The following is a 9,868-nucleotide window of genomic DNA, read 5'->3' as shown; positions in this document are numbered from 1 at the left end:
TTAATTACACTGTTCCTCGCAGATTTAAAACAGAAGGTTAAAGAATTCTACCTGCTGCTACCACAGACCTCTTAAGTTGCTCCACTTGCTTCGCATAGTGCATAAAGAACACCTTGGATGACTACCAGCTGGTGTACAAACAAGGATGTTCAAAGTCCATATGATTAAAGAAATTTTATGGAAGAGGCAACTTTCCTCGGATCAAGACTAACGGGTGTACTGTCTGGATCCGTTCTGCAAATATCACGGGTGATTTTCGCCCTTAGTTATAGATAACTTTGAACCCAGGGTTTCTCTTCTGAACAGCTGTTCTCCCATAAAGTCTGAACTTCTATGAAGATAGACCTTTAGGCACTCCACTAGACATAGAGATGCATCTTCCTTCAGAGGGCAGATTCTCTAGGGACCCCACCTGTTGGTGGGTAGCTTGTTCCTGGTAAGAAACGTTGGGTCTGGAAATAGATTCAGTTCTCCCTCCAAGAACTGGACGTGGCCTTCCTCTCTAGAGAGAGCCACTATTTCACTAACTCTGGCCCCCAAAGCGAGTTCAAACAGAAATATGACTTAAATTCAAAACCTTCTAAGCGCATTCCTCATTGTTCATTATTTATACACAATGAAGAATCATATCTAATGACCATGCAAAGGGTCTTTGGATGCGCTGAAGGGCCTTTGTAGTTCATTAAGAACGTCGTTAGAAAGGTCAACCTGTAAGGCATATGGTATCATCTGACTTGTCAAAGCAGGCTTGAACAATAGAATTGTGTTGGCTGCTAAACCTTGCTCATGAAGGTGAATGAAAAATGATAAATAGGAATCTGTCGAGATTTCTTTTGGTTTTTTCGCCTTGACAAAGGTTATCTATTTCATCCCTGAAGCCTCATAATGTCTTCTGGTTTCCTCCAAAAGTCTAAACTGACTTTTGACACCGAATCTTTTTCTCATCGCTAAGGAGAGAAAATCATGAGATGTAGGTTCTGTGTTTTCTGTGATGGAGCGAAGACAGTCGACTTCTGTACTCTCTGAGACAGGGATGGATCCGGTAGCGGTACGAATTTTAGTCGTAGTTCCAATGCCAGAGAGAACCACACGCTATTTGGCCACTTGTGGGCCACTATTGCTGCTTTCCCTTTGAAGGATCTCAGCTTATCGAGAACCTTCAAAAGGAGGTTGTGCGGGGGGAACAGATAAATATTGGACCATCTGTTCCAGTCTAGGGACATAGCGTCCACTGCCTCCGCTAGCAGATCCTCGTATGGGGACACGTAACAATCTATTTTCTTGTTGTCTTTCGTCGCAAAGAGGTCTATCTGCAGCTCCGGGACTTGGCTCGAGATGAAGGAGAACGATCCTGCGTCAAGGGACCATTCTGACTCTATACGTGTAAACCTGGATAGAGCATCCGCTGTCACATTGCGGAACCCTTGAATGTGAACTGCTGACAGGTGCCATTTCTTCCATTCCGCCAAATGGAATATGGCCAACATCAATTGGTTAATTTGAGGTGACCTCGACCCTTATCGATTCAGGCATCTCACTATCACCTCGCTGTCTAGAACCAGTCTTATGTGGGTCAAGTGGCGAGGAGATACTTTCTTTAGTGTCAGAAGAACTGCCATGGCTTCTAAAAAGTTGATGTGAAATGACTTGAAAAGATTGGACCAAGCTCCTTGGTCTCTCTTCTGATGAAAGTGACCTCCCCAGCCTTCCTTTGAGGCGTCTGTGTGGATAGTTAGTGACGGAGGAGGAGGTTGAAGAAATATTGATCTCTTCAACTGCTTGGCATTGGACCACGGCTTGAGAAGCGTTCGCAGTCGAGTCGGTAGAGGTCTTATTAGATCTCTTCGCGCGTTTGATGCGTATTTTCTCCAGACTCCTGTTGCATCCTTTAGCTGTGCTCTTAGCAGTGGGTCTATTATCGAAGGAAACTGTAGAGAGCCCAGCACACTCTCCTGTTTGCGTCTTGATATCCGTTTGGATTTCAATAGTCTCTTGACAGATCCTGCTATTTCTTTCCTCTTCTTCCCAGGATTGGAAAGTCGATGTGACTCCAAATTCCAGTGGATTCCAAACCACTGAAATTTTTGAGCTGGAAAAGGTCGAGACTTTTCTATGTTGATCTTGAATCCCAGATGTTCCAGGAACTGGATCACTATCTTAGAAGCTTGCATGCATTCTGTCCTGGATGCTGCCCACACCAGCCAGTCGTCCAAGTAGGCTACTACTTGGACCCCCTTTAGGCGTAATTGATGGACGGCTGCGTTCGCGAGCTTTGTGAAAATCCTAGCCCGAAAGGCATGGCTCTGAAGGCGTAAAGTTATCTATGTAACTTGAAGCCTAGGTAGGAGGAGATGTGACGATTAATTGGCGTCAGACAAGTCTATAGAAACATCATATACCCTTTTGGGCAGTAGGGTCCTTATGTGTTGAAGTGTGAGCATTCTGAACTTGTAGTTCACTATGAACTTGTTGAGTGGCGACAAGTCTAGAATGATTCTGAGTTTTTCTGAGTCCTTCTTTGGAACACAAAACCTTTGAATTTGATGGACTTAACTTTCCGGATTACTCTTTTGTTTAAGAGCTCTCGGACATATTCTTCCAGAACGGGGGTTGAGTGTTGGAAGAATTGAGGAAATTGAGGTGGAGGACTGCTCCAGCTCCAACCTAGTCCATTCTTTATTAGGCTGTGGGCCCAGGGATCGAAGGTCCAGCGATCCCTAAATAGCTGTAGTCTCCCTCCTACTGGAAGTATCTCACTTCTGCTGTTGTGGACCTGAGGCCTTGCCTCCTTGACCGCGTCCTCCCCTGGATCCCCTTCCTCTTGAAGGGCGTCTAGAAGAACCTCTGGCTGTTCCTCTAGCTTTCGCACGAAAGGAAGAAGTCTGCCTTTCGAAGGCTGGGTTAAAAACTGGCGACTGTGTTGCCACTTGTTGAGGCACCAGCTGGTACGTGGTTGGAGGTTGTGCCACTATCTGAGGCACCGCGGTCACGGGAAGTTGTTGTTGTTGCTGTCGGTGGGGTTTAGCCGGCCGAGAGGATGACCTAGGCCTTTTTGTCTTCTTCTTGGGTTGGGGACCCTCATCTGGAGAAGACTTTCTCTTAAGATCTAAGCCCCACTTTTTGAGAAGGTTCCTATTCTCTGTGGCGGCCTTGTCTACTACCTCTTTAACCACTTCATTAGGAAAGAGGTCTTTACCCCCAGATACGAGAGGATATCAGTCTCCTCGGTTCGTGTCTCACTGCAGCCGAGGCGAACACGAACTCTCTACAGGTTCTCCTAGCTTTAATAAAGCTATAGAGATCCTTCGTAACTGTAGCCAGATGAGTTTTGGCCACTACCATGAACATGTCCTGGTTTTTGGGGTCACTTGCCATCGTTTCTAATGTCGTTTGCAACGACATCGATGCCGCAAGTCTTTCCTTCGTCTCTTGCTCTCTGCGCAAGAGAACATCCGACAGTTTTGGAAGTTCCTCACCAAACTGACGTTCAGCAATATCAGCTTCCAGCTTCCCGACTGAGAAGGTAAGGTGGACGTCCTTCCAGTCTTCTTGGTTCAAAGGCAAGGTCAGAGATAACGGCTTACACTCCTCCAAGGAGCGGCATGGTTTCCCTGCCGCCACCGCTTTTAAGGCTGCCTTATATCCCTTTTCCATGAAGGGAAAGGCTCTGGTTGGAGAGGCCACAAAGGAGGGAAGCTTCTTACTCAAGGCTGGCACCTTTGAGTTCGTGAAGCCCCTCTCTTTCATGGAGCCCGCTAGTAATGCCTGTGCTTTACTATGGTCAAGAACTATGACCTCCTTCGGCTCCGTCTCCTCCTTTGAGGCTGGCTCCTTCCTAAGACGGACATGGTAGTCCGGATAAGAATCTTTGTTGGGCCAAAATTCCACTTCTTCCAGGGGAATTGCTCCCAACTTTTCTGATATCACAATATTCCCGGTTGTCATTGGCATGTATTCGGCATACCTCCAAGGATTGGTGTCCAAGTACAAAGGAAGATCCTTCACGTTGAGTCGCTTCTGGGGCCCACGTGATGCTGCAAGTCTACGTATCTCCAGTTTAATTGCAGCTTCCTTCTCATCATTCTTTCTTTGAATTTGCTGGGTCATCTCAACAATAGAAGAAAGAGTCCATCCCAGTTCATCTGGGATAGCAGACGATGTAGAGGGAACAGGTTCTGGGTCCAGAACCGATGTAACAGACACCTCGTCGATTTCTTCCTCTTCTACTTGAGGAGCCTGAGACAGCTCCTCCTCCTGACCTCCTAGAAGGTCTTTCTCTGTAGAATCCGACACTTCCGACATCCTATCGTCCAATAGGATGTCTCGAAGGACGGCCGAGACTTCAGAATCTACCGGATTCTGGGCAGTTGGTATCTCCACCTGAGGCTGAGGAATGACTGCATCAGCCGATGCTTTAGGGAAAAGTTATGCCCTCATCTTCTCAATTGGAAGGAAGGGGCCTGAGGTGTTTTTCCGAAAACCCCTCACCCAGGTTCGTAACTTTTCCCTGGCAGCATGCCTTGACTCCGTTGACTTAGGATTGTCAAAAGCCTCGGTAATCAGGTTAGAACATACAGTACAAACCTGAGGGTCCCAATACCGGAGATCACCTCTGGAGGCTGCGCATGCTGCGTGCCTCCTGCAAAACTGATGTCCACAGAAGTACTTACTGCAGACATTGCAGAATACACTCCCGCACTTCGGATGGTCCTCCTGTAAAGAGAAGAAAAATCCATGAGTATCAAGTGAAGGCTTTTCACTTATGTTGAAACATGTAGCTTACACAGTAAAGCTATAAAAGAAAGAAGGAAAGGCACATACTTATATTTCCTGCCCAGTGTCACAGGTTCTTTGTATTCAGCCAACTAGAACTAGACATTGACGTATCAAAATCCACCGAGAAGGAAAGGTTCAAAACAAAGACTCTTAATCAAATTCAAATTCCTGTTTATTACATAAACTTAATTCTCCTCAAATGAAAATAAATCTCCAGCCAGGAAGGAAATAAACCATTCGCATTACAAAAAGGCATCTAGGACCCAAACAAACTCTAGCACACCGGAAACATAAAAGAAAGAGACAAAGAACCAACCATCAATGATGCACCCACACACAAACTATACATACGGTGATAGGAAAGTAAAAGGAATAGACTGGAGACAATTAAAATTATTAAACCCTAACTAATTACATACATTTAACAATAGCTTAATTTCCGTGGGATGATGTAAGTTCTCTTGGACCAGGTCTTTGTCACAGAATCAGGTTTGGAGGACGAACCCGTCGAGATCCAAACCATTAACGTAATGTTACGCTTGAATGATCACATAATTACTGGTACCAGCGGCAGCCACACACCGATGAAAACACTTCAGGCTTTCCAAAATCGTTCAGCAAGGGAAACTACACAATGTTATTCTTACCCCAAGGCAAAACTGAACGGCAGTGTCACGTCTGCAGGCTTCGAAGTGGTCAAAACGAGTCTGTCCCTAGACTAACAGGAGCTTTGGTATTAGCCAATGGTTGCTGTCCATCACTAAGTCACTCCACCACCACTTGAAGCAGGAAAGAGTGTCCTCTGCAGACGAATTCGTGGAACACTAACGTACATAACAAATTTACCTTTCAAGGTAAACAGTCTTGCCTCTTGGCTCCTCCTCTCTCCCACCACGGATATGAAAAACAAAAATACACACGTATGACATACCTGGCTACGAGCGCAACCAACAGATGGCACCATAACCACTGGAAAATTTATTTTCTTAATCCTTTTTAATTATTTACGTTAATAAGGAAAATTTCCTCACACCAGCCAATTGCTGTAACCTCCCAAAATATTAAAACTAAGGTTAATTCTATTCTAGAATACCTTAAGTAATTTCCTAAACGGAAATTTAAGGTGTAGCTCACACCTTGAAATAAAGTTTTAATATACGGGATAGAATGAATACAGAAAGAACTCACTTTCTATATATTGTACGGTCTCAACAAAAGGCGGTACAAGATAACATTAAGTATGTTGGAAGAACTTTAGTGTTACAACAAACTCTGTACTGTAGTTTATTAATGCAGTGTGTACTACACTACAAATATAGAAACCACTGTACATTGCATGCTGCTGTGCCAGCCAGCACGTGCCGGCGTGCGCCAGCATGTGCCGGCGGGCATTTACCCCCGTATAGTTCAAAGATATACTACCTTTAACTAATAGTCGGCAGGTCACTGGTTTGCAAATGTGTGCCGGCCAGCAATCATTGCCGGCCGGCAGCTGGAAACACTAACATCCGGCTGCCGGCCACTAATCGTAGTGGCCAGCAGATTTCGGGCTGTGTTTCCACTGCCGGTAGGCAAAGGTAGCAATACCCATGCCTGCCAACATTGGCTAAGAACCAGAGAACCTCCAACTGCCCAGCTGCCGGTTGTTAAGCCGGCAGCCGGGGTAGGGGAACAAAACACTCGTAAGAAAAACAATATGAATGTAAGGTTATAAGGCGGCATTGCCATACAACCTTCCATCCAGAAAGAGTGAACTTATGGAAGGGGAGAATGTAGCATGCAGGCTTCCAAAGAATCCATAGCCTGCCGGACTCTACCGGCAGACATGGAAGGGAGACCAAGGGAGGTCTGGGGTTCACTCTGCAAAGAACACGGGGTCTCTGCCAGCCGACACGTAATTGCCAGCTAGCAGAGAGCCGAGCCGGTCCTCCATCCTAACCTATACTAGGTACAGAAGTAGGACTGCAGCCAAAAGATAATAAAAGAGAGGTGGTGAAGGGATAAGGGTCCTATAAACTTCGTTCTAGCAAGAGACACACTCAGCAGTTAGGGAAGCTCATCCTAACCTAGAGTTGTCTATTATGGAGGAAGACTGGCAATACTTGCTATCCTCCTCCCAACCAGAACAAAGTTAGGTGAAGTTATTTCACCAGGCAACGGAGAAAACTCATTCTCCAGCCCGAGAAAAACAACACAGGACAGTCTGCTAGACCACTAGAGGAAGCATGGGCGTCAACAGGTGGGGGACGGGGGGGACAAGTCCCCCCCACTTTTCAAAGTGGGGGGGACATAGTATCATTTGTCCCCCTCACATTTTTAGTATTCACTATGGTGATTATACCAATGTAATATTCAGTTAAGGGATGAAACTAGAAATTATGTCCGTGCGTGTGCAAAAATACTTTAGTTGGTCTAGAAAAATATCAATAATCAACGTTTTCTATCAATAATCAACGTTTTCTTTAAAATGGTTTATTTACATTTTTCCCGCCTATAGCTCACAATTCGATCAGCTGATCTTCGAGTTTCAATAGTACAAGCTTACGTCATATGTTTCAGGTAAAAAAAACAAAGTATTGGTGGAGTTCTATGTCATACATGTGTAAGAGCTTCACATCAAAGGCTGTCGGATTTTGCTCGGTGTGCTGAAGATGTATTCCTAAAATCAGGGTTTTCTAACTGGAAAAAAGCGATTCAGAAATTCCGCAGTCAGGAAAAAAGTGCAGCACACAAGTTGTCAGTAGAAAATTTAAAATTCCACAAACATCAAAAAGGTATCAGTAGCCAGTTATCATCTCAACTTTTGCATGATCAACACCAGTCACGTGCTGCTCTAATTAAGATAATTACCACACTGAAATACCTAGCAGAGCAAGGCCTTGCCATCCGAGGTCATGAAACCTCAGAGGGTAATTTTGCAAAACTTTTGCAGTTGAGGGCTGAGGATGACAAAAAGCTTAAAGTATGGTTGTCCAACAAAGTTTCATATACTTCTGTTCCAATCCAAAATGAAATATTGAAGACAATGGCCAATGCTGTAGTTAGAGAAATCTGCAATGATGTTAATCAAATGTCAACACAGTTTGGCCTTATTACTGATGGAACCCAAGATATCCAAGGCAATGAACAGGAGGCTGTGTGTGTGCGATATGTCGATGACAAACTCAATGTTCATGAAGAGCTGCTAGGATTGTACCAAGTGTCGGCAACTACAGGAGTGTTTCTTAGTAAAATGCTGCAAGACACGCTTATATCTCTTCAACTACCAATTCAACACCTCCGGGCTCAAACATATGATGGTGCCAGTAACATGTCAGGAAAATATAAAGGCTGTCAGTCAGAGATAAAGAAGGTGCAACCACTAGCTCTGTATGTGCATTATGGAGCTCATGTTACCCACCTAATTATCAGCAAGGCCATACCAAATTCTCTCTTCATAAAAAATGCTTTAGACAACCTTCAAGAGCTAGGCACCCTCTACAGAAGTTCAGGAAAGTTCAAACATATGTACCTTAATATTCACACAGATGATCTCAACACTCCTTCACCAACAAGTTTGAAGCCAATATGTCCTACACGGTGGCTTACACGATATGCTGCAGTGAAAGCAGTATTAGATAATTACCCTGATGTACTGGCTGCCCTCCAGGAGGCAGCAAAGGAGTTAGGGTCAACAACTGCATCCCGAGCAGCAGGTTTGTACAAATGTTTGTCCTCAGGGCAATGTCTACTTGGATTATATGGATCACTTCCTCTTATTCAATGTCTAAAAAACTTCAACAAGAGCCTACAAGGATCAAAAGTGACAGTATCTGGAATGCTAGAAGCTGCAGAGGTTACCATAAAGAGCCTACAGTCACTTCGATGCGAGCACAAATTCAAGAGATTATTTGAAGAAGCAGAACAGAAGCTTCATCTGTGTGACCTAGACGCAATTCCTCTTCCAAGAAAGAAAAAAATACCAAAGAGGCTAGACCAAGGATTAGGATTTGCCTCTAACTACTGTCATGACTCAGCTGAAGAGTTCTATCGAGTTGAGTTCTTCAGTGTTATTGATGCTGCCGTACTGAACATTAGAGAATACTTCACTTCCACTGATCTCACCGAGTATCAAGATTTATCGTCAGTACTGTTGACTGGGACACATAAGCCAGAAATTATCACTAAGTATCCAGAACTCAATGAATCTCTGAATCAGCAACTCGATTTCTTCCACAACCAGTTTAAGGGGTCAACAGTTGAAGATTATAGAAAGATCTTCGCAGATATGGTACCAGAAGTTCGCCGAATGTTTCCTCAGGTAGAAGCATTGTTACGCCTTTTACTTGTCTCCCCAGCAAGTTCCTGCACAGCTGAGAGGTCATTCAGTGCTCTCAGACGATTGAAGACATGGTTACGTAGCAGTATGAGTCAGCAACGCCTTAACCACCTCATGATTTGCCATGTACATCGTGACCATCTAGCTACCTTAAGTCCACAGGCGATTGCTGAGGAGTTCATCCGAGCAGAAGACAAACGAAGGACCATTTTTGGTAGATTCTGACTAACAGAATTGCTAGGATTGACACAGGTTATTTTTCGTCTTAATACTTTAAATGATATGATAATAATCTTATTTGAATGAAACAACATGAGTCTTGCTTTCATTTAATGTGAATTAATCATTTAATAAACCATGCATGTTGATTTAATCAGGCTTTATTAAAATTTTCAAGTAATATAATAGTGTTTATATCTTAATCATTACAAAGGGTCTAAGGTAATACTTCATGCTCAAAGCTTTAATGTCATCATGTTTGGCCAATGAATTTAAGAAATATTGAAATTATTTTGTATAACTTGACAGACAGATACAAAATTAAAAGGCATATAACAAGATTTCAGGCAGGATACAGGTCTTGTATTTTGCTGAAATATGTTGCTCAGGTGCCTTTAAAAGCACCAAAAAAAGTAATAAATTAAGAAGATTTCTCGGGGGGGCTTACAGCACCCCCCCCCCCCCCGGACCCCCCAGCTGTGAGGGCTCGCCTGTCAATGTCCCCCCCACATTTTAGAAGCCAGTGACGCCCTTGAGAGGAAGGAATCATCTCAT

General features: G+C 44.1%; 1 protein-coding gene across 1 annotated transcript; it reads left to right on the top strand.

Moving 5' to 3' along the window:
• The first annotated feature begins 7,001 nt into the window (after positions 1 to 7,001).
• LOC137626495 (zinc finger MYM-type protein 1-like) lies at positions 7,002 to 9,319 on the top strand. Its single transcript, XM_068357561.1, has 2 exons — positions 7,002 to 7,015; positions 7,399 to 9,319. Exons 1-2 carry the CDS (start codon positions 7,002 to 7,004, stop codon positions 9,317 to 9,319), a joined length of 1,935 nt encoding a protein of 644 aa, XP_068213662.1.
• The last annotated feature ends 549 nt before the right edge of the window (positions 9,320 to 9,868 follow it).

Source organism: Palaemon carinicauda, chromosome 1, assembly GCF_036898095.1.
Source record: "Palaemon carinicauda isolate YSFRI2023 chromosome 1, ASM3689809v2, whole genome shotgun sequence".
NCBI classification, from domain to species: Eukaryota; Metazoa; Arthropoda; class Malacostraca; order Decapoda; family Palaemonidae; genus Palaemon; species Palaemon carinicauda.
Note: the sequence above shows the minus strand (reverse complement) of the source record. Positions and strands in the feature narration are given on the sequence as shown.